Source organism: Phaethon aethereus (assembly GCF_964289735.1).
Source record: "Phaethon aethereus genome assembly, chromosome: Z".
Classification (NCBI taxonomy): domain Eukaryota; kingdom Metazoa; phylum Chordata; class Aves; order Phaethontiformes; family Phaethontidae; genus Phaethon; species Phaethon aethereus.
Genome location: NC_138577.1, coordinates 5102639 through 5127210, shown reverse-complemented (window position 1 = coordinate 5127210; position 24572 = coordinate 5102639). Strand labels below are relative to the sequence as shown.

General features: G+C 44.2%; 1 protein-coding gene across 1 annotated transcript in view; it reads right to left on the bottom strand.

Annotated features, from left to right (window-relative positions):
• Positions 1–24572, bottom strand: part of LOC309415990 (lipoxygenase homology domain-containing protein 1-like) — a gene marked incomplete at both ends in the record, with an annotated part of 135006 nt that overhangs the window by 77422 nt on the left and 33012 nt on the right. Inside the window, 10 exons of the mRNA XM_082013728.1 lie at positions 423–615; positions 945–1141; positions 1988–2064; positions 8915–9075; positions 12239–12393; positions 14117–14252; positions 16624–16710; positions 17727–17887; positions 21202–21337; positions 22290–22540. Of these exons, the coding sequence (XP_081869854.1) occupies positions 423–615; positions 945–1141; positions 1988–2064; positions 8915–9075; positions 12239–12393; positions 14117–14252; positions 16624–16710; positions 17727–17887; positions 21202–21337; positions 22290–22540 (1554 nt within the window). The remainder of the gene's footprint in view (positions 1–422; positions 616–944; positions 1142–1987; positions 2065–8914; positions 9076–12238; positions 12394–14116; positions 14253–16623; positions 16711–17726; positions 17888–21201; positions 21338–22289; positions 22541–24572) is intronic.

Here is a 24572-nt window from a genome sequence, read left to right as displayed (position 1 = left end):
AAAGAAGAGAAAAGAAGAGAAAAGAAGAGAAAAGAAGAGAAAAGAAGAGAAAAGAAGAGAAAAGAAGAGAAAAGAAGAGAAAAGAAGAGAAAAGAAAAGAAAAGAAAAGAAAAGAAAAGAAAAGAAAAGAAAAGAAAAGAAAAGAAAAGAAAAGAAAAGAAAAGAAAAGAAAAGAAAAGAAAAGAAAAGAAAAGAAAAGAAAAGAAAAGAAAAGAAAAGAAAAGAAAAGAAAAGAAAAGAAAAGAAAAGAAAAGAAAAGGAGGAGAATAATTTCCTTTGCTCACCAACATAAGCTCTTTGGGACAGGAACTTTTTGGTTTTGGTGTCTAACACAGCGGGGTCCTGATCCTTGAGAATGGTAGTAATACAAATTTAGTCCTAGCTATAAAACAGCACACATTTCTCAATGTGTCTTCTCTTACATTTCTCAATAGGCAGAATCTCACTTGGGTAGACCTCCACCTCCACCCTGCCATCAGCCTCATCTTTGTCGAGCCATCGGTTGCAGGGGAACATGTATTGCCTTCCCTGGACTGGAACCGTGATCTGGACACTGGCCAGGAACCAGCCAGACCGGAGACCCACATTATCATGTCCAATCAGTATTCGGTTGATCTTTGAAAAAGCAAAGAAAAGCCAAGAGGGCAGGGAAAAAACCCAACACAAAAGAATTTACTTAATACACGTCTCCTTCCCCTGGCACCCTGTTCTTCCACTGTGATCATGTAAATAATTTATATATGTATTTAGCTATAAACTTAAAACACTTTTCACATGCCAGCATGTACACTAGACTGTTGATGTAATAGTCTATACAAAATGTATTTCTTAATACCTAATGTAAAGGTCAGAGATTCTCACATCATATTCAATCCTGAGCATCATATTGATTCTGAATTCAGACAGTCACACAAAGTACAGAGCTACCTGTCATTAACTCTTACCTTCCCAATATCCATCGTATCTAGAGTAAACTCATCCACTCGACCACGTTCAAAATAATTGCCTAGATCATTATCAGAGACCAAGAGAGGCTCTTTGCTGGAGTCTGCTCTTTCACCGTAAAGTTTGATGAAAACTTTGGAGTCTGAGCTGGCACCGGGGATATCTCCTGTCTTCACACTGATATGATAACTGACATCTGAAGTGAGATCAACGTACAAAACACAGACATGTGAGTGGCATTTCCAATGCTCAGCCAGGCAATTGGCTTCAGAGAGATATAGGGAAGGGGGGCTCCAGCCACAGACGCAGAAAGGACTTCACTCCTCCATTCATGCATCTTAGGACCACACTGAATAAGCTGTCATACCTTGGAGTTATTCACCAAAACATGAGAGATGCAACAGATATATTAATAAGCAGAAAGTATCCTATATTCCTCCCTCTCACCATTAGACTATTACCAAGCCATAAAAATGAGCTTAGGCAAGTGAGGTGATTTCACCCTTTTTTATACTTAATGATTTATAAAGTCAATAGCTTTGACTTTTTTTTCTAAAACAAAACAAAAAACATCTCAACCTGAGCTGTATGAGTACTGTTTTTTAAAGAAAATTGCAGTATTAGAGCCCTGGTTCTCCAGAAAAGGACAGTGTAATCTTTTTAGTGATTTTCTTCTGGGAACACAACGTTATTTGACGGAATTTACTCTACTAAAGCAGTGGCAATTCAAAATCCTGCAGAGAAAGCTATACAAGAAAGCAATTCTTAAACAAATTATGACATTAAAGATCAAAGTTTCTTTCTACATATATAATGTTGCAATTATTCTCTTTTATGCAAATTAATCCCATTTCTAAACTAGGATTTAAGGGTCAGAGGCATTTCTCCCCAAGTGACCTACTGCAGCTTCTTGCATAAGAATGGCAAAAAAAGCCCGGTAGATTTACTGTGAACTGACATGAATCATTAAGTAGAATAAAGCAAGTAAATACATGCATACACAGCTCAAACCCAGACCTTCTTTTTTCCAAGCTAAACTCACTTTTTAGCATTGGTGATTCCCCAGCAGGCACTAACTCTCGGACAATCTGACCATCATCCTCATTTTTGTCAAGCCATCTGGTTTACAAACAGAAGTAAGTTACCTTTGAGTAATTAGGACCTATTAGACCTTTCAAAATCCAGGCTGGCTCCACACATAGTAAAAATCCACACCACAGTCAAAAAGATATTTTTTACAGGGCTCGGTATCTCTGTTAACTTTGCAGAGCTTGACCAGTCCCTATAGCAGTCGCACTTTAAACCTCAATTTTTCCAGGAAGAGAGACCATGAATGCCCTGCTCGCAGCAGATAAGCATCTGCTGTGATGTCCATCTGTCTGGAAAGCACAAAATCCATAGCCACAAGTTATTCCTGTAAGTGGGCAGTCTCTGTAAGTTAAAGCATTAACCTTCATTGACCAGAAATACTTGCCACCTTTATTACTAGCTGCCTTGATTACAAACTTTGTAGCACCTAAGTTACTAAAATCCCCCCTTTTTTTAGTGTTTGCTTACTCAAGTCTATCATCACTTTTGTCTTCCTTACAGACACGTATTTTTTCTCCACCAGGAAGGGGATGAATTTTGTTGTTCCCATTTTCAGAGCTGGCTAAGTGGAGGCAGCTGACACCAGCAAAAGGATTTCCTTTGTTTCTCAGCGTTAATCTAATGATCCAACTAGACTAATTGAGAAGAAGAACCAGGGACAAAGCAAAAGATCATAGCGTGATCTCACGGGGAAGAAAAATCTGAAAGGAAAACAGAGGGGAACCAATTGCTAACCTGGTAACCTTCACAGCTGCTCCTTCAGCCTCAGGGATGAAGGAATTACAGCCTCAGCCCCACCGTACGCCATACGGAACCGCTGTACCACCACAGCGAAGGCCCTGGCAGAGGTTTCGCACTCTCCCCATCAAACCCAGACTGCTGCAAGCACTCGGGAAATTCCTGTAAGCATCTGCTTGGGGTGAGGCTTCCCACAGTGGTGCACTGGGGCCATTTCAGTCCCCAAACACCGCGTCGTGAGAGCAGGCACGGTTTCCAGAAAGCCCCTTGTTCCCAGGTGCAGAGCTATCTGCAGCAGCATCCTGTGCAGTTAAAAACATCGCTGGAAGCCAGTGGGGGTGAACGAAGGACAAGTGAGCAAGCGCTGGCAGGTCACGCAGGGTATTGAAGTCGCTTTAATAATTCCCAGAACTAGAAAGAGAAAAAGAAATCCCCAGAAACTGTTTCTTTTTAAAGGTGCCCACACAGCTACGTGAATGACACCAGACCACAGAAGTCCTGCTTCTCAACAAACACGCGTGGCACAGACGTACTGCAAGCTTCCTGCAACGTCGCCGTGCCGCGTGCGCTCGCCTTGGCCGACCCTCACACCAAAAAGGAAGGCAGCTCTCTTCCCATCTAAGTTTCCACCTTTGATGTTGCTGATGAGCCAGCACACATGGAAATCGGCAAATGACCCTCATAACAGGGATCCGGGGACAAATGCCCACGGAGACCTGGATCAAACCTACGGTATCTTGCTGGTAATAAGCCAGCACAGCTTACTGTCGTGATGAGTTGGACTCACCAAAAACAAGAAAACAACAAACACAAAGGAACCATGCAGAAAACCAGCACTGGGAGAGAAATCCAAACATGAGCTAGAGCTGGCCGGTCCCAGCAGAACTAGCAGCAAAGCCCCCATGCAAAAGAGGTGCATACAGCCCCACCTCAAAGACACACCTCTCCACCCCCAGGTCTCCTCTAAGCTTTGGTGGCTTGTCGGGTATGCAGTCTACCCCGTATTCTTCCCTTTTGCTCTGTAAAGCAGGTGGCCATGTGCAGGTGGCTTGAAAAGTGCTAAAAGCTAAGAGGGTCGGCATGAAGGTGCCGAACACGTGAACACGAGATGATCACATGAACACCATGTCAGGGCATCAGGTGTGGTGTTGTGCCTCAGTGGAGGCTGAGAGGTGTAGAGGAGATAGAGGAGCAGAAAAAGCTGTGGGGAAGACCATGAAATTGATGTCAAGAACTGAGCAAGGGTGGAGTGCAAGGAGAGCAGAGGAGCAGCATGCCAAGACAGCACGTTATCTTAAGAAAGGAAGCCTTTATTGACGTTTTGGGGTTGGGGGATTCTTTTTACCTGTTAGAACTGGTGCTTAATACCTTTGCATCATGTAGTTCTTGATGCTGGCTCAGGATTCACATCCTTGGACAGGTATCCAACGGCTAGGGGATCACATCCTCCCAAAAGTTAAGATGCTTCTGTATACGTGGATGTTAACTGGGAGGACCCACAAAATTCGAGCTTGAACACCACCACCCCACGACCACTGAATTCAGCACGGTCTTCAGGAAGGCAGAAGCTCACAAGGTAGACACTCTTCTGCTCTCCTGTTGCTGTTTTTTGTGTCCTGCAAGCTGCTGTTTATGGTGCCAGTGTACATGCTGTTGTTTTCTGTCACCTTTGCCATTGCTGATGCTTTAGGGAATCATGGGATGAATCTGAGTGAAACACTTCTGCGTCAAGGTGACAGGACGAAAATACATCCCGCAAGAAACAGATCTCTGTGTGCAGCATGGAAAATGATAACGGTTTTGGCAGTGAGTTTGGACAAGAAAAAGTAATCCAAAAAGGAAGACACATGCCTAATTAAAGAAATTCCCTCTACCAATGTTGGTAGCTACTGATGGCAACAGGAGTATGTCTTGGACTGGAAGAGTAAGAGGAAGGTTTATCAGCAGAAGTGGATTAAGGCTCCTTACTTTGTTTCAGCCAAGTAAATAGCTAGAAGTGGCAGAAACACTATCTTCTCAATAAGATTACTTCAACTAGTGACAGAGGAAGTATTTGGATGAGTATTTTGTTCCTTCCCTTCAGCACATATGCTGCAATATCCTAATTTTACTTCAATGTAATTCCAATAGTATATCACTGAGCAGCAGATTGCAACCAGGGGTTTATAGTCTTACACTGAGCACAAATGGACTGGCACATTATAAACACATCAGGCTGCAGAAAATAGAATTTTTCAGTATAGTGGCATCATATTCCTAGTACAAAAGGCCTGTCAAAATCTTTTATTTTACCATTTTACCAGAGCTTCCATACAATTTCAGTGCATGTAATTCACATGGCACTGTGGGTTTTGCAAGGGTGTAGTTGTGTCCTGTATCATGTACTTAGTTCTAAAGAGGTACTGTATGCCCACTAACCCAAAGCAGACACAAATACGACACGAAAGTCACTTCAGAACGAATTTCTAGAGGATCAGAGAGTCAGGGAAGCACTGTGGGAAAAAAATGGTGTGACATCATACATAGCATTCAAAATCCAGTAGATGACACCTGTGTGCAATTAGAATGACTAGGAGATCCATTAGATCCAGAGATACATATTTGTGTGTGTCTGTAAAAATAACCTATGTGTGAATACGTGTAAAATAGATAGACATTTCAGTCTATTTTTAGGCAACAAAAGGAGGTTCTCTGGATCCCTTATGCAATGATCACTTTTGGCATTTAATTGAATAAGTGTCCTTTCACAGGAGCATCATCCCATTCATGGTCTGTCTATTGTTCTTCAAAGAATTAACGATGTTCCCTTATGCTTGTGCTGGAGAAAAATTAGGATGGTGCAGTCCCTATGCTCAGAAAAAAACATAATGCAGTATCATTGAAGATTTCATTGGAGCTGTAATGATTTATAGCATACAAAATTCTATCCTATCATGAACTCATGACTTTGCCTGATTGAAAATTCATTTCTGTCTGGGATATAAATATTATGAAAAATAGGCTATTTTAGAGAATGTCAGCTAGTCCATTCCTGGACTTCCACAGAGCCTTGAGAGAAAATGAAATCTGAAGAACTCAGTTCTGAGCTTCAAAAGAGTTTGGTTCCAGTTCTGGGGCGAAAGGCAAACTCCTTCGTTTTGAACTCTCCAGCAGTATTCACAATCACAATACCTAAACCGCATCAGGTATGATAAGGTATAAATGGTTCAATTATGCCACTGAATGATTCAGTGTTCAGTCCCTAAAAGCATGGATATTATAATGTCATGTGGTCATAAGGGAGGAATAATACTCCAGTGCATCCAAATGATGTCCTAGTAATTCTGCAAATAATGCTTGGAGAAGTTACTTGCATTTACTTCTTGCAAGCACAGATCAAACGACCGCTTTAAAAATCACTGAATCTAAGAGGAGCTACAAGCTATTCCCTTTACAGCCAACTGTTTTAAGAGTTGAAAGCACAGGCCTGGGAGTCATTATTTCTCGATGCTCTTCCTGAATCTGACACAAATTCACAATTAATCCACTTAGTTTCTCTTTATCTCTGCTGGCTCCCTTGTACAACAAAGACAGTTCTTCTCATAGAGCTCTTGTAAATATTAGGTAATATATGTTCCTATAAAGTAATAAAAGAGCTTTCAAATTAAAAGACAAAATATAGCCATGCGTATAAATATGTAAATAACAAGAACACAGACTTCAATGAGTTATATTCAATGAAGATCTATAAGGATATCCTACAGACATTAGTTATAGTGGTTAGCCAGTTCCTTGCTATAATATTTGCTCTCCACACGCTTGTACAGCCTAGTTTTTACAGAGGTAAGAAGCCTGTGAAGCTTTCTGCACGGGTGAGATGTGTTTCTGCAAGAAGGTATTTTGTCTTCCATCTGTCTCACAGTAGCAGCTAGGCAGCAGAAAGTCAATGGCGTAGCTTTCAATAAGGACACAGCAGCAGAAGTTGTTTTCTCCAGACCATGAAATTATGCTGTGTAGAAAAGTGGAAGTTAATCAGGTCTTGGAGGTGAAGGCAATGAGAACATCAGCATGTCCACTGGCTGGCCACAGACAGGCCAAGCAGAAATAGAATCTTCCCTTGTGTCCCTCAGATGGAGTCTCTAACTAACCTCACTTGAATTGCCTCACTAAAAGAAGGCCACTACTCTTGGCCGAGTCTTCTTCAACATCTTGGCTCTGAAGAAGCAGGCCTCCCTGAGCACCTGCCAAAGCAGCGAGGACATAAGCTGTCCTTGGCCTACAGGACTGGAGGGGAACATCCAAATGCTGCAGGTCATGGAAACATTTATCCCTCACATGGAGGATGCAGTGGGTGAGCACCTTCACCCTCAGATATCTCCAGACTCCATGACGACACCCGTATACTGCGATGATGCCCCAGTCTCTCAAGAGACACAGGCACCAAAGATAGCGAGAGGGATCAGCTGTCCCTGTGTTTGGAGGTGATCAGTCATGTTACCTTCTCAATCTGAGAGGAAGAGATAATGTTGGCACAAGGACAGCAAACAAAGCCACATGAACAACACTGGTATCGCTTGGAAAAAGAGACATTAAGAAAGATAAGAAGAGTGGAATTCCATCACTTTTGACTTGAAGCCTGAATGCACCCCAGGAATATCTTGGGGATAAGGTCCTGGGTTTTCTTTCTCCCTCCTTTTTCAGTCCCTGGCCTGAGGGGAATGCCCTGTGGACTCTGATGCTTCTGATCCACAGGTATAAAGCTAAGGGGAAGGGAGTCATCACTCCAAGCTGAGGGAATACACCCAGTTAAACAGTCAAGCAAGGAGACAATTCAAAAGGAAATCTTCAAAATGAGCCAGCTGCACAGAGCAGTTAGGACACAGAAATATTGCTGAGGAGTCTGAGCAAAAGAGCTCTTCACGTGGACACTTCATGTCCAAGTGAAAACCTAACTTGCTTGCTTAACTCAGTAAAACATATGGTTGTTAAATATGTATCAAGAGGCAGCAACGACAACGTGGTGGTTTGTTCTTCGAAAAGGGAGAGACTGGCTGGCTTTTCACAACCAAGATGACGTTGTGCCTGCTACTCCGTGCCGTCTCCCTGGTGAGCTTGCTCTCTGACATGAAGCGGCTTTAGCAATGCAGAGAGGCTGGGGCTGTCTCCTGTTTTGTGTTTGGCTGACTCCCCTCGTTATCGTGGAGTTCCTCCTGATTTACAGTGACAAGAGACAAGTAACCAGCTTAGAGGTTTTACCTTTGTTTGCAATTTAAAAATAATTGTATTTGCGTTTTACGATTCCACTTGTCCCCCAGGAGATGACTTTTTAGAACAGGTACTTGATGTTGCTAAATGGAGCTCAGTGAACTTCCATCCTACAGAGTGGACATCCTGGGAGGGCAAGTGGGACTTCACAGGACACTGAACTACACTGAAGTTCGTCTCTTATGTTTTCACCTAGTTCTCTCTAGTTTGTGCTGCAACGTTGAGGCAAGCCCTAATTAGTGCCAGGAGAGATGATGCATCTCATTCCCCACGGGTAGCGTCAGTACAGCACATTCTTTTGGCCACTTGATTGTCTAGGAAAGAGAATAATTCATTTATAACTCATTCAAAAGGATAAGTGACAGCCCTCTGCTCTACCGCTATCTCTATCTGCAAGACAGGCATTTCCCTTCATGCAAGGAGCTCTCAAGTTGGCAGCATAGCGATTTTGCGTTCTCCCAACACAAAAAGAACATCCCATCGCTCCTGGAAAGATGGGATGTGCATGTGAGGAACCAGAACCTCGTCCCGCACGTGCAATAAAACTAGCAGATTGCAGCGGATTGCAGAGCGCGTTTCTGCAGCAGGCAATCACAGTGACACTGGGTGTGGTACTGGAAGGTGGCATTTTACCTTTTGGAAATTCTCTGTATTACTGAGCTAATTGCTGAGAAGTTCACAATTCAGATTGCTGTTTGTTTGGTAAGGGGCGTTAGTCATATCTTAAAACTCCCAATCCACACTCTTTGCTTTCAGGCTTAGCAAAAATAACTGAATGAATGAATAAAAAGGATGAAGCTGTGCTCAGAACATTCCAGTCTTGGAACAACAGCTAGGCTCTTCAAAGTCTGGCAAATGCATAGATGGAGGCATAATTTGCAAGCATTGTTTCCAGTACCTGTAGCAGGGGAATTCCACAGCCTCACTTTCTGGCTGTCCTTCTTCCCTCACTATCACTTTGGCAAGGTACCAGCCACTGCTTCCTCCTTTGCCATCATGCCCTATCCTCACCCTCCTCACCTGCTTCAGCGTTACTGCTTCAACGAAGAATTCATCAGCCTTTGAGAAGGAGAAGAAAAAAAGTAAGGCAATATTCCTCCTTAAAAACAAACAAACCAAGCAACAAAATTTATTATTGCAATCCAACCAACATCATCAGCATGCTGCAAGATAATTCTTCACAAGATGAAGGAGAAAGTCTGAATTAATTTAGCAAAGAATGAAAGCTTGAATACTTGTGCTAGATGTATAACATTAGATTTACAAATATATGATCTGCCAGCATTTTAAATCTCCCACATCATTGCATGCCCTCCACAACTGCAAAAAAAAAGAAAAGTAACGTGATTATTAAGAAGTTCGTACAGAGAAGGAGGAAAACCAACTTCAAACCCCAGCTCAGATGTCAGCTTTCTGGGTAACCCAGGGCGGGTACTTCAGACCAAATCCATGGAGGTATTTAGAGCTACAGTTCAAAGACATTACCCCACATTAAATTCAGGCGACATGGACTACTGAGCACAATTTAACTCCAGCCATTTCCTGGCATGCAAGCATCACGCATGGCTGCACAGGGGTATTTCCAGCTGCTCCATGAGTCGCCTTCAGAGGTTGGTGTGAACCTAACCCAGATGCTAAATACCTTTAATATTCCACAAGACACATGAATTTTATATCTTTGTTTGTTTGGTTTTTTCCCTGGAAAAGGGCTCAAATCACCAGCCTGCAGATCAGCCTACGTTATGGCCCCTCAGGAACGGAGCCCTGATGGTGCTGGGAGCAGCAGTTCCCAACGGCTGAAGGAAGAGAGATATGCTGAAAGAGCGAGTTACTCCTCGGGGAATCAGGCCAGACAACTATCTGTGGTAGATGTACAGGTGCACATGCATGTACAGTAAGCACCTGTGTAAACGTATTTCTGAAGCATATAATATCTATCTGAAACAAATATACATCTGAAACGTATAGCCCAACAAACACAACTGCCGTGGTTACCATCTGGCTGAGATGCATCATTAGGTAAGAGAAAGCTAATCAAACACTGTGATTCATTCGTTCTTCGTCTCTCAAAAGCCCGTGAAGCACATACAGTGGTAGCATATATCCAGCTAGCTCCCAGAAAGCATGGTGACAAGGCACTGTTTATTTAAATATTTACATTTGTTAAAACGATCGTGATATTTTCCGTCATTCAGGACTCCAAACTGACCTTTAAAGTAAAGACAACTAAACATATTACCACTGTTTTAAGTGTTAATGATGTGCTTACATACACGAATGGGTGTTGCTTACATAAACGAATGGGTGTTGCTTACATACTCAAAAGTGAATCGGGATTTAAGGTATCAAAACCTCACTGAGTCAGTCTAAGTCAATAAAGTCTAATTCATTAGGCCTGATGTTCGTCTTGCTTATTAATGGCTGATATAAATTAATGAGTAAGTAACTAAATGGAACTGCAGCAGAGCAAACACCTAATTTAGAGGCCTCTTTAAATTTTACCTTCTATACAGGCTGTTAGTTTGCATCGGCAAGCAAACTTTTCAAGTTAAATTGGTAATCAAGGTACTATTGGTTTAAGTGGCTGTAGATTAGAGACCGCACTGACTAAGCTACATTTCTTTTTAACAGGGTATCTGAGTTAATCAGTGTAGATATACTCATTCAGTCGCTTGAACATACGAGCTCTAAATTTGTCAGGATCAATCCTTAAACAGCTTCCAATTCATTCACCAGCTTTCAGCTCCTCATGCTAAAAGAGAATTTTTCATTAACAGATTCCAGTTTTATTTATATAATGTGGATACTATTAATCACAAGAATTTATTTCCAAAATTATTTTTCCTATTTTTTTTCACCTTCATGCGAGTTACCCTACAACTCCTTTTCGGGAGTAAAAATAAAATAGTCATCATCTGTCTTTAAAATAATTTTGTCTTCTGTAAACCAAACATCTATTTTAGGAACTCCATCGAAACGGTCTTCAAACCACCACAAAAACGTGACTTATTTAGCTACCATTTTGACAAAACAAGACTTCACCAAATGACAAAATGCTGTCCGTTACAGCTTGGGCCTACCTTTTAAAAGTAAAAAATCTATAATGTAAGTGCACAGGCAAAAATATGATGTTTGCAATATCCATGTCTGCAAACCTTTATATCATCTAGAAGCAGAATGGATTTTTCCACTATGTAAATGCCACGTGTTTCCACAGACAGGTCTTACAGGCACAAGAAAACTGATCAAAGTTCTTTTAGTCTAAAAATTCAGTGATTTCAGTGAAGAACTGGAAATTCTGGACACTTAAAGGCAAATCCAAAGTGTTAATGCATATTTCAGAAGCCTAAATTCAATGGTCAATTTTGAAAACCTGACCTCCTTTTATCCTCATTTTCTTTCCACACCAACTCTTCAATCAAATAATGACACAAAAGAGAGGAAATCTGCAGAGTTGTGTCATCAGCTTCTCAAAGTCTCCTCCAAGAGATACTGATCACATTTTACCAGTCTAAGTTGGACCCTAGAGATCTGAATTTGCCATATAATTGAATATATATTAAGCATATATATTAAGCAGGTTGACCCCACAGATCAGATCAGCTTTAACTACAGTTTGACCTCTTCATTATCTCCAGCTTCCCATAGAACAAGCTCAGTCTTCAGTTCAGGCCATTTCCGCCCCCCTCCATTGAGGACATGGGCATACAAAAACGTGTTGAAACATAGATTGATAGTAAGACACAAAAATTGAGAGCAGCACCGTTAAGGGGATACTGGAGGCAGTATAAAGGAATCTCACTAGCCTTTTGGTTCTGATTTTCACATTAAATAAGATGCTTTTTCTTCCTTTGCCCCAGGAGCCAAATTTTTGCCATGTTGGAGGGAGGGGAAAAGGCTCCCTCTTGTTCTTGGAAGATGGGCAGATTTCCTGGAAGACTCCCCCAATCTGAAGATGCAGTTTCATGAGTCAATACTTAGCTGGGGAGCAAACCAGGAGACTCTTATGAGCATACCAATGTCAAGAAAGGGCATGCTGTCCCTGCCCTAACCCTCCCTCCAGCAACCTGTTATGATGCTCTGTGGACATGATTTATTTCTCCTCACTCCCAAACTGGCAGGGAAATCAGCCAAGTTTGCAAATGCACATCTCAAAAAAAACAGATCTACAAACCATCACACACTTTAAAACCCATCTTAAGGAGGTGCTGTGTGAACTTACATTGCCTTTTTCAAATTTATTGACAGTGTTGATGCAGTTGTAGAGAACACGTTCTCCCGTGTCTCCCTGGTCACCAATGAGGCAGACAAAGACGTTGGCATCTGTGCCACTCCCACTTACCATCCCAGTGCAAACTGTCACCCGGTATTTTATTACTGTGGAGACATAAATTAATAAAAAATTTCATCAACACGATTAATTGCCATTTAAATTTACTACATTTTCCACAGACTTGCAATTAATTTTAAGTGTTCATACTTCCAGCTGAAGCTTCTGCTGACTTATTGACTTTTATACTTCAATGTTATCACTAGGAAAAGAAAAAAAATAAAATAGAAAGGCCTGAAATGTTAAGAAAACCCATAAAAACCTCTCCAAAGAAGCACATAGAAATGCCATCCCCTTCGGGTAAAACTTCATGAGTTGGAGTGCATAGCCTCCTTGGGGCCCCAGCCCTCCTACCTCCCTTCCTGCCTTCCCAAGAGGGTCATGGTGATGGGGGACCTTGTAACAACATGTTTGGGGAGAAACATCATTTGCATCACCCAGGGGCATGGCAGTTAGACAAAGAGAGTTAAAGAGGGCCGAGCACTCAGGGACCTGAGGAACGGACTTTTCATGTTGGCTTTATGTGGCAGGACAAGCTCAGCTGGTCCCACCTCCTTGGGACCCTCATAGTGCAGAAGGCTGGGTCACATCTTGTCTCCTTGTCACCTTTGAGGTCTTTATTTAGGATTTTGCTGGATGGATTTTGAGCAAAATCACCTTTCTCCCCCTCACCCCACCCTCATTTCTGCCCTCCTGTCCCATTGTGGGGAGAATTTCCAGAATAAATTTCACAATGAAGAACCAGCCCACAGACCAACCTTCAGGACAGAGACCTTTTTCTCCTCCCTCCTAAACCCGCCTGCAAGCCCAACACATGGGTGCTGCATCTCGCCTCCACTCAGCACAACCGCTCCTCACGGAAAAGTGCCTGCATTTGAACTCAAGCAGCCCTCTCCATGGTTGATTAAAAATACATTTCAAAACCAAGTTTATTTACATTTTAATAACATCTGCAATTACAATTACTCTTCCACTTCTGAGGAACTGCTCAGCTGCATGCAGATCACCGAGTTCATCAGAAATTTCAGAAACCAGGGGACTTGTGATCTACAGAGTGTGGAGCCCCACTGGGTGCTTTGGTGGAAATAAGAAAAAAATCCCGATGGCCACCTTGAGATAGTCTGCTCTCCAAAATTCTCCCTCCATGTACATTTAATTCTTGTGACACAAAGTCAAGACGGAAGTGGCCACTTAAAGAAGCCAACACAAGTTCTGTGGCTTTCCTTAATTAAACATCCAGTGCAACCATAGTTAACCCAGTAAGTATTTCAGATTGCTCACACGTACTGTGAGGATGCCTATGCTCTTGCACAACTGTTCTGTGCAACTTCCTATACTGTTATACATATCGCTGCGTAAATGTGCATATAATTAAATAAAACTTTAAAGCCCCAAAATAATTGCTAAATTTTAGATTGCATTTCAGCTAAGCTTGCTTTACATCAACAACCCTTCAAACCTGGCATTTCACATTTTAAGGGAGACTGGAAAAAATACAAGTTTGAAAAAAAAAATACAGCTCTGGAAACAATTGTGCTGCAGACAGATCTCTCCCATCTCCCACCACAGAGAAATCTGCTCAGAATAAGAGACTGGGATTTCTGAGGCTTCGCGCAGCTAATGATGCACACAGAAAATACTGCAGAGAGAAAGTGCCAGAAAGAGAAACTAATTGAATTGCATCGGTCTGCCTGTGCATACCTTCCACAAAGAGGGTTTCTTTCTATTCAGGTCCTAAGTGAGCCCCTGCACGGAGCCCGTGGCTCTCACCTGGCATGACTTCAGTCACTAGAGATCCCTCCGCAGGGAGCTCCCGCACGATCTCATTGTCATCTTCATTTATATCTAGCCAGCGGCCACAGTTGAACGAGTATTTTTCTTTTGTCAGCGTTTTCAGCAGAGTTACCTTCATTAAAGCAAAACACTGCGTGAGTTCAGAGGTTTAAAGACAAAAAAGCAACAAGCTCCTGACAGGTTTTTTGCCTGAGAAGCACGAGTAGGTAGCAGCAGAGAAATAACACGCATTAATAACAAGACCTTCTTTCAGATTCGCGCACTGCAGTGATGCACAGAGCAAAGTCTGTCATAGCCGATGGCTTTTCATTCCTCCTTTCTCCAAGAGCTCCACGGTGTTGTGGAAGTTTTGATGGATACCGTGGCTCTTAGTAACTGCTCGTCATATACCACTGTATAAATCCACAGGGCAAATCATGGATGGTTCTTGCACTCCTGATCCCCACAGCTCAAAAAAAGTGCATGGCATATTTAGAAAACACCCAGAAAACGCCAACAAGAATGCGCAGAGATCTGCAGTAGCTTCCAAAGGAGCAATAAGCAAGTAAGGTAAGGCTCTGCAGATGGCTGGAGAAGTGAGTGAAGAGAGGGTATGATGAAGGTCTACAAAATCACAGGTGGTATGGAGAAAGCAGAGGGAGGTCAACTATTCACCCTACTGCTACAAGAAATACAGGGCATCAAATGATGCTTGTAGAGCAAAGTTCAAAGCAAACAAAAGTTCACAGTCAACCTGTGACGTCCTTGCCAAACGCTATTACGGTCACTAAAAGTTTTATTGTTCAAGGGGAGACTGGAACTTTTAAACAAATAAATGCAAGAGAAACCTCCTAAATGCTTCCTGTTTAGTAGATCTATTCAGGAACTAAGTCTCCAACTGGAAATAGTTGAAAGCTGGAAGAATATTAGTGGGAAGTATCATAAGTGCTTGTCCTTTTCTTACTGTTCTCTAATCATGCACTTACGTGACACAGGAGAGAGGATGTTGGGCTAGATGTACTCCTGGCCTGACCACTATGGCTGTTCTTGTGTTCTTGCAATAGAAAATGGAAGTCTGCCCCAACATGACGCAAGCCTGATGTGAAATGTCAGGAACAAAGCATGTTAAGGCTAAATGGAACTTAGGCTTCATCTAAGTTCCTAGATGCTAAAATGGATGCACAAGCGATGGGATTCATGTGCCCTGAGCCTGATGCGTCTGGAAAACAGCCTGGCTGTATACGGACAGATTGATTTCATGCATCTTCTCCAGGCTTGCTTAGACGGTTTGGCCCAAGGTGAATCCTACACACACTGTCAGATCCCTCTTGTCCTCCCTGAACACAATTTTTGTGCAGGAAAAAAAGATACCCCAGGGAAATGTATAGCTATGGAAGGCCTAAACATTCTTGCTCATCATCTGTGAACAAATTAAAAGAGGTGATTGCAGTGGCCCAAAGTCTGACCAGCACTCTCTTTTTGATAAAGACCACAGCCAGACACCTTCTCCCACCATATGGTGAACACCACTTGATGCCCTCTCCCCACTGGAGGGGCCTTTGGCTGTGTATGCTTTCACAGCTCCCTGACAACGCAGGAGAGCAGGATCTGTCCAAGCACATCAGAGACACACAAGAAAAGTCTGTGAGTGGTAAATTGTGATTTATCATCACAGTTATTTATGGCTGTGGAGCAAAGCATATGTTTTGGTTAAGTGCAGAGAACATGTCCCAAGCTCTGCAAGAATATGGGTGAAGCTTAGAGATGAACTTGCTGCCTTGTAGACCCAGGCGAGGGCTGACAGCATGGTAATCATTGCTGGTGGAACAAAGGAACAAAGCGGCCGAAGATGAAGGGGATCACGCTTTATTTCCCAAACAGCTCAACGCTGCTCTCTTCTGCACAGTCTCCATGGGCTCCTCCAGTCTGCAAGTGTCCGCCTCCTGCAACGCGGTGGCAGCCCTTCAGGGCAGGTTGTACTCCACTGTACAACAGGTCGCTACCACAATCAGTTTTTTGTTATGACCAGCCTAAATAGGCCATAGAAGGAGTGGGTTTGCCTCTCTGTATAGTAACTATGGCTAAGAGTAAGAAGCTTCTGAAGAGAAAGGGAACCCCCCCTGATAGCAGTGAGGGGGGACTGCAGTGGTCTGATGGTGGAAGGATGGGGAAACGTGCTTTTCATCATCGATCTGGGATCTTGGGAGCTGCCATTTACCATGGCTCTGAGCTGGGCTGAACTGAGAGAGACAGGAAGGAGAAGGAATTTCCTCCCGAAAAACACGCAATGAAGCCTTCTCTCCCCACATACTTTTGCAAACACTACAATGTGCTCTCTTCACATCCCGCTTTCATGTAGGACTCTCATGTCCACCCCTTGGCCAGTGCTGTCTGGAGCGGGAGGCACCTCTGACCACTGCACATCACACTTCCAGCTGGGGAACATAGTGACACACCTCTGTGACCAGTCTTGGCTTTTCAACCTTCCCTTGCTGTCCCCTCACCTTATTCAGATGCCAGCCAGCAAAGGGATTTCTTTTCTCATGCCATATCCGAAGCTTATAAAATGTACCCAGATCAGGGAGCTCGATCTATAGAGGGGAAGAAAACCACACCGTTATCTATTTCTGTAAGGCAGCAAAGCACGCACACAAAGGACACCTCTCAACATCTTTTAAGAGCCAAATCAGAGAGGAATCAAAAACTAAAATAGAAAACAATTATGTTCTTTAAAAGTAATAAACCCTACTCTGCAAAGACAGCTTGATGCTTCTCTTTTCAGCAGAAGAGAACATATAAGTTGAATCCAAACACTTCTGATCATGAGAACTCCTTGAAAATGTTCCTCCCAGTAAGAACTAAGGCCAGTTGTCAAGCTTCAGCCCTTTCTCAAACAGGGTCTGCAAAGCACAGCCATGCTTCCTCCAGAAGGCATTACGGCTGCTGGTGCAAAAGGGGTACGTGTTTTGGTTACAGCCATGCGTTAAAATCCTTTGTTTCTCAATATTTCTGTGACCAGTCCCCAGTTAACTTCTAAATATATTTGTTCCTAAACACAAGAAGACCCTCCCCAGCCTCCAAACCCAACGTGCTGTTTGAGCTCAGCCCTAAACATACATGGAGGCTCACATCCAAGGAGACTGGAGACCAGATCACTGATGAGAGGAAACACCGCTGCTAATTCTCCTGTAAATAGCCAATACCCATTTTGGCACCGGGGGAAAAAATAGGTAAATTATTAGCTGTATTTCCTTTAGAGAGGCATGGTCTAAGTGGGTGGAGCAGTCTATAATGTGAGTGGGGTAGTGCCTGAGGGGAAGACTATCTGCTTCAGGACCCACAAAGCAGATGTGGTACTTATTACCACCATGACTTGAAGTCGTCACCCCCGAGCACCCAGGAGCACCAGCTGGTGCTTGGAGAAGACGAGCCAGATCCACAGGTAGGGAAATCATTTGCAGTGCCACCAAACTGGATGACTTCACCTCTGCTTCAGAAGAATCTATTGAGGTAAAGATCTCATGCTGGTGATTTTCTGTACAGGGCTAAAGCTAATGCCCTGGAAAACAATACCAAGACAAATTTACCACTAGCACAAGATTCATACCATGAACTTGTCAGTCTGTCCAGTTTCGAAGTTGTCTGAATTGTTGTCCAGTTTCATCTCATCTGACTTCCCCTTGTCTCCATAAATCTGGAAGAAGATGGTGGCGTCTGTCCCTGCATTCTTAATATCACTTGTCCAAATCCACAGAGACCAGGGGCTTTCTACAAAGAAAAGTTCAAGACATTTTGTTTAAAAAGTAATTTTTAAAAGTGTCCTGGTAAAAAACATAATTTTCATTCTTTCCCCTGGTGGTAGAGAGGGCAGGATGGTGCGAAAGAAGACCAGGATATTTTATCTTTTTCTGCACAAACATATCAGCTGCTATAAGACATACAAGAATAAGATTGTCTGGAAATATAATTCTGTGTTTCCATTTAAAATTAAAACCATAAGTCACCAATTTCCAGGTGAACCATATTCTACTGTGTCATACATTACTAACAGGGTAATCCAGGGATGTGCTCCATCTCTGTAGTTTCAATATACTTCTCCAACACCTAAAATTCTAGCTTCAAAGATCATTTTAAAGCCAGGGAAATACTGTCAGCTTTCTTTTTGTCAATGAGAAACAGTTTCCAGGTACTTGCATATGGTGCAATGCAGCTCCAGGTAGCTCCTAAAACTTGCTGCAGATGATCTGTGTCTGGAACAAGGAGGAGATGGACACAGCCACATATCACTTTATAGAATCTTTGGCTTGAAAGGGACCTTTCAAGGCCATTCAGTCCAACCCCCTGCAGTAAGCAGGGACATCTGCAACCAGAGCAGGTTGCTCAGGGCCCCGTCCAGCCTGACCTGGGATGTTTCCAGGGATGGGGCATCGACCACCTCTCTGGGCAACCTGGGCCAGGGGTTCACCACCCTCAGTGTGAAAAATTTCTTACTTCTATCTAGTCTGAATCTGCCCTCTCTTAGTTTAAAACCATCACCCCTTGTCCTGTCGCTACAGGCCCTGCCAAAAAGTCTGTCCCCATCTTTCCTATAGATCCCCTTTCAGTCCTGGCAGCTGCAGTAAGGTCTCCCCAAAGCCTTCTCTGCTCCAGGCTGAGCTAATGAGTCTTTACCCTGAACTAATGAGCCTTCCTGAAGCTAATTACCCCACTTATGCCTCTTGCAGGACCGGCACAACGCTCAGGCATCCTGGTTTGGAGCCCATTCAGGTATCTCTAGCCAGGCCGCATCATGTGGGGCAAAAATGCTCAGAGCAATCTAAAGATACTTTTCAAAAGTTTTAAACATCTTTAAATGCCTCAATCTCACCTGACTTCAGTTAGCACATGCGTTACTCCAAGTGACATGCCCAAAGGTTGGGGCAAAGCTACAAACTGAATTTCTGTCTCTTGAGTCTTCACCCAACATTTTAACCGTAAGAGCAGCCCACCTGCAGCAGCTTTACATTGGTTTTCATATCAGACGATGGTTGCGTATGTAAAGGTGACAGCATTTTCTCTAAAGAGCCCCTCATCTGCATTCTTTATTGATAATAACATGTTTCACTTCTGCAGGCCTTGCAGCACCTACAGGAGAGGGAACGGGTTTCTTTCCCAACTCAAGCATCAGCTGAATTATTAACAAATCCTAATGAAAGAATTGCTAAACCTTTCGGCATGCCCCAGCCCACATAAGCACGGCTTGACCTTCAGAGCTCAGAATGAATATAAAAATACAGTGACATGCATATAAATTAAATTTTTACTGACCTACTCAGCATTTAACTGTAAAAAAGAGGCAAGCAACCGCTATTAAAAAAAAATGAGGGGGAAAGGAAACTCTCTTTTAGAAAAAGTTTTGCCCTTTGTTTAATAATATACAAAACGTTGATGGCCGCTCCCTTCTGAAAAGGACCAGCACGCTTTATCCGAGCAGAAACCGAGCCAAGGCAGGTTGGCACGTGGCAGGCCATACAGCAGCCTGCTCCCCCCGGGGAAAGGAGCACGGGCGCTTCGGACACCAGGGCGTCCCTCGGCTGCCTGGTTTGGCCCCCCCGGCCTCCCGCGGCAGGGAAGGAGCGACGCGGGCGGGGAGGGGGACCGGGGAACTGGTACCAGGATTAAATGCTGACAGAGGCTGTCAGGGAGAAACCACGCAGGGGGAAAGGTGGGTGAGCTAGGTCTGCGGCTGCTGGGGGACACCAGGCATTTCCCCAAACACCCGTCATCACCCTCGCTGGGCACGTGCCCCTCTTTCCTCCCGCTTCACATCAAGGGATCCGGGCAGTTTGGAAATTCTCGGAGCCAGAACAAATATTCCCCAGGGCACAAACACCAGGGAGTGCTAGACTTGACACAACAGTTTCCAGGATAATGTTTGAGATAAGGGGGAAAAAAATTTAAAAAAGACCAGGAATAAATACAAGCTACGCATCGAGCTGCAGTCGGCTGGGGGAACGGCTTGCAAAGGCTGCGCCGGGAGCCATTTCGCCATGGATACCCAACGCGAGGTTGAACCGAGCTTCGGTCAGCTCTGCAGGAAGGGGCAGCCCTGCACGCACGGGGAGATAGGCGAGCTGACATAATAGGTCTTTTCTGACTCCAGGTCTTCTGCTTCTGTAATCCGGCAGCTAAAGGTCACGGATTTCTCAAGGCTAATGCTCTCTATCTCCTGCACTGCAGCAGCGGGGGATTAGCCTGTCAATAACAATCAGAGCTGATAATAGAGGGTTAAAGGTTGCAGATGCTTTAGTTAAATGGAGCGAGTGAGAGGCACAGTGTGGGTATAACACTGACTAACGTTTAGATAAAGCTTATTTAAATGAACTGCTGTTTAAGCAGGAGCCCACCCGAAGCATTCGGATTAAACTGTACCTATTATCTTAATTAAAGCATTCCGCTTTCATGTACAGGCTGGCGCAGGCAAGACGGCAGCGGTCCGTCTTGGTGCAGATCCAGCCAGCGAGGCTGGGCGCTGGAGCCGCGCGCGGACGGACGGACGCGCCGCTACGCTGCCGGCCGGCCTCCCTCTAGAGAGGAGGCTTCACGTGCAGTGCTCATGTGCCTCGGGAGGCACGTTTGGCAGCTGGACAGGACTAAGAGCTGTTTTTTTCCTCTAAGGCCAAGAGTAAAAATGTTGAAGCTAGAGGGAAGAGTTTGGTTTTTCTTCCTGTTTTCCCCCAGGTTTGTCTTTTTATTGTATTTAGGTTTTGTTTCCATCTAGAACAGGGAAGCTTTGCTTCTGTAGTGATAAGAAACGTAGCCTGGCTTTTCTGCAAAGGTGAGATGGCACCTGAGGCAGCCTGAGCCCAGTGAACCTAGGAAGGCTGCCAGGTCCAATTTCTTCCCTTAAAAAAATGAGTTCAAGTCTTCAAAATATTTTAAAAGTTTCATTTTATACTCCCCAAACCAGGTTGTTCAAAGCCGCAACTCATGCAGGACTCAGTTCACTTGACCATGGGTCTACCCATGTCATGTCGCATGGGTGGCATGCAGGGTGCTTTCACACGGGGGGTCACAGGAGGCTCCTGGGCACTTGTACCTACTTTTGAGTCTTCTCTGGCGCAGAGAAACCATTTCATAGAGCTCCCGCTCAATGAGACCATCTCCTTCATCTTCATCCAGCCATTTCCCACACGGGAAGGTTTGCTCAATGCCGGTGAATGGGCAGTAAACCACCACCTAGGAAAAGAGACTGGGAAGGTGAGTTTGACTGTTCTGTTACTGGCTGTCCACAGGACCTTGATACTGAAAAGTGAAGCAAAGACAGAGCCAGAGATCTTGGTCCTGCTCTCAAAATCGGGTTTTCTGGGCCAACATGAACTGGACTGGTTGCACGATTCCCAGTTTGGAGTAGATCTAGGATCCATCCATCCTGTTCCCACTTTTCCAGAAGTACACCAAAATGGGTCAACCAAGAAGAGGCAAAACACTACCAGAGGAAGGGAACGGGAACAGGCAGTGTGGCTGCAGGAGTCAACGTCGTGTCCGTGTGCAGCACACGTCCTGCACACGCCAAGGCACAGTAGGGTTTTGCAAGAAACATGAGATACAAAAAGCCTTCAAATGCATCCGAAGCTGATTTTGCTTTCCAGGAAAACGACGTTTCCTCCCAGCTTCAGGGTAGGCAGCTGCCTCACTCTCCACCCTCCCATTAGCCCCTGCTGGTCTCATACACGATCTCACATCACATACTGCTCCACTACCTCCCGATAACAGCCACTGTTTTTTCCCTGAGTTCCAAAGCAGCATCTAAAAACTTCAGGGAAGTCTGAATACAGATGATAACTTTGAAATGCTCAGCACAACCCGAGACTGCATTTCTGTCCAGCCCCTTGGGCTAACATCTGAAGGTGCTTTTGGTGCCGAGCAAAAAATAATCTTTATCTTTGTGACTGCAAAGGGGCAATCAACCCAATTAGCAAGTGATTGATTTATGCATCTAATGTGCCTTTGAGGCAATCAGCTACTACCATGCATTATGTATAATATTGACTAGCTAAGCTGGGGATATTGTCATCCAGATAAAAACAGATTTTTTAATTTTTTTTTTTTTTTAACTGTATTTCATTGTTGGGGTCAGGTTCTGAATAGGAAATAGTCTGAGAGCTGCCTACAAACAACTTAGTCTCACCTTCTCACAAAACCAGCCAGAACTGACGCCGCAGTTATCATGCCCAATGGTGACTCTGCTGAGAGGGCTGAGAAGAGCAGCTATCTCCACATTAAAGAGATCTGTCCTGGCACGCTCGAATTCACCTCCTTCCAGGAAAATCTTCCCACTGTTCTTTAAGCCTTTGGAGCCGTGGAGGATTACGTGGATCTTGGAGTTTGTGCCAGCTCCTCTGATATCTCCTGTCACTACAGCAACGTTGTACACAATACCTGAAGGAATCAGGAATTCGGTTAGGAAGAAAACAGGGGAGGAAAAAAGGCCGAGAGTAATAATTTTCATTGAATTTACACTGGGCTCTACTGGTTTCCCACTGGTCTTTTTAGCTTTTACACACAGTGTAATGCTTCATTTGTTTTCGTTCCACACACACCTCTGAGAAACCTTCAGACTGTCTGAGAGAAACAGGTTTGTGGTGACAAACTCTGCCGCATGGCCCAATGGAAAAAAGTATGGTTTTTTTTTTTTATCACTATGTGGTGATAGTTAGGTGAAGAAAGGCAAAAAATGGAATCGGCAACTAAGTCAGTCGCTCTATTTTGAGAGGTACCGAGCACCAGACATGTCAGAGGGTGTTTAGAGGACGGAGAGGTGTTGCTTTAAACAGTGGTAGCAAGCTCTGCAGCATCACAAAACTCTGGAAACTTGGGGTCAGCAGCCTATAATGCTGCTGAAGCCAGCAGGACCTTCACTGTCGCTGTGAGCGCCTAAAGATCTCGGGAAAACAAGGTTTGGGAGATGTATTAGCCCAGCTGGAAGAAAGCAAAATATTTCTGAAAAGAAGTCTATATGCATAAAAGTTCACTTGTTTTTTTCTAGCTCTAACTGCTGGTCTAAGAAAGATGACGCTTCTTCCTACAAGTCTTACTTCTCAGAAGGCTCATTGACAGGCATATCTTGGGGCTATGTCATGGCATCAAATAAGGAGACACCTCTGTGATTATAGCTGTGTTTTAGGGAGCACGTATAAAATATTTGAGGTCCAAGCTAAGTTCTTTCTCTGCTTAAATCACCCAGAAATGTCAACAGGGACTTTGGACAAAGTAGAAACATCTGAACTCACTCTTTTCTAAACAACCCTCTCCTTCTTTGAAGTTTATGTTAACAATTGTATTCAAGCATGTTTTCTGTGCATATATCTTCAACAAAACTCATGAGAGCAGGAAAAAAAATGCAGAGTCATGAATGGTAAAGGAATAAGGGAAGCTTTTATTAAATTAATTGCATTTTTTTGGATTTTTTTTCCCCTGTCTTCTCCTAATTTTTCCCAACCTGTATCCTGCAGTCAGGACTCTACACCCAGACCACTTTCCTCCTGCACATGCAGGGGGAATACAAGGACAGCAGATGTTGAAAACAAGAAGCAATGAAGTAAAGAACAGCTGTTACGTGCATAGTCAAAGTGTTTATATTTATGCTAATGAATAAGTGTTAATGAACGAGTGGCATTCCTCATGGGTCAGTATTGGAATGGGTGTTGTTTAACATCTTTGTTTGTGACATGGACAGTGGGACTGAGTGCACCCTCAGCAAGTTTTCCAACGATACCAAGCTGAGTGCTGTTGTCAACACACTGGAGGGGAAGGGATCTGGACAGGCTTGAGTGGTGGGCCCGTGAGAACCTCGTGAGGTTCAACAGCGCCAAGTGCCAAGTCCTGCCCCTGGGTCAGGGCAAACCCCGGTATCAGCACAGGCTGGGGATGAAGGGATGGAGAGCAGCCCTGCCGAGAGGGACTTGGGGGTCCTGGGGGATGAAAAGCTGGACACGAGCCGGCAATGTGCGCTCCCAGCCCAGAAGCCAACCGTGTCCTGGGCTGCACCCAAAGCCACGTGGCCAGCAGAACCGGGGGGGGGGGGTCTGCCCCTCTGCCCCGCTCTGGGGAGACCCCCCTGCAGGGCTGCGTCCAGCTCTGGAGCCCTCGGCACAGGAGAGACATGGACCTGCTGGAGCGGGGCCAGAGGAGGCCCCAGCAACGCTCCGAGGGCTGGAACCCCTCTGCTGGGAGGACAGGCTGGGAGAGCTGGGGGGTTCAGCCTGGAGCAGAGAAGGCTCTGGGGAGACCTTACTGCAGCCTGCCAGTACCTGAAGGAGGCCTACAAGAAAGCTGGAGAGGGACTTTTTACAAGGATATGTAGTGGTAGGACAAGGGGTAATGGCTTCAAACTGAAAGAGGGCAAATTTACCCTAGACATAAGGAAGACATTTTTCAGGATGAGGGTGCTGAAACTCTGGCATAGGTTGCC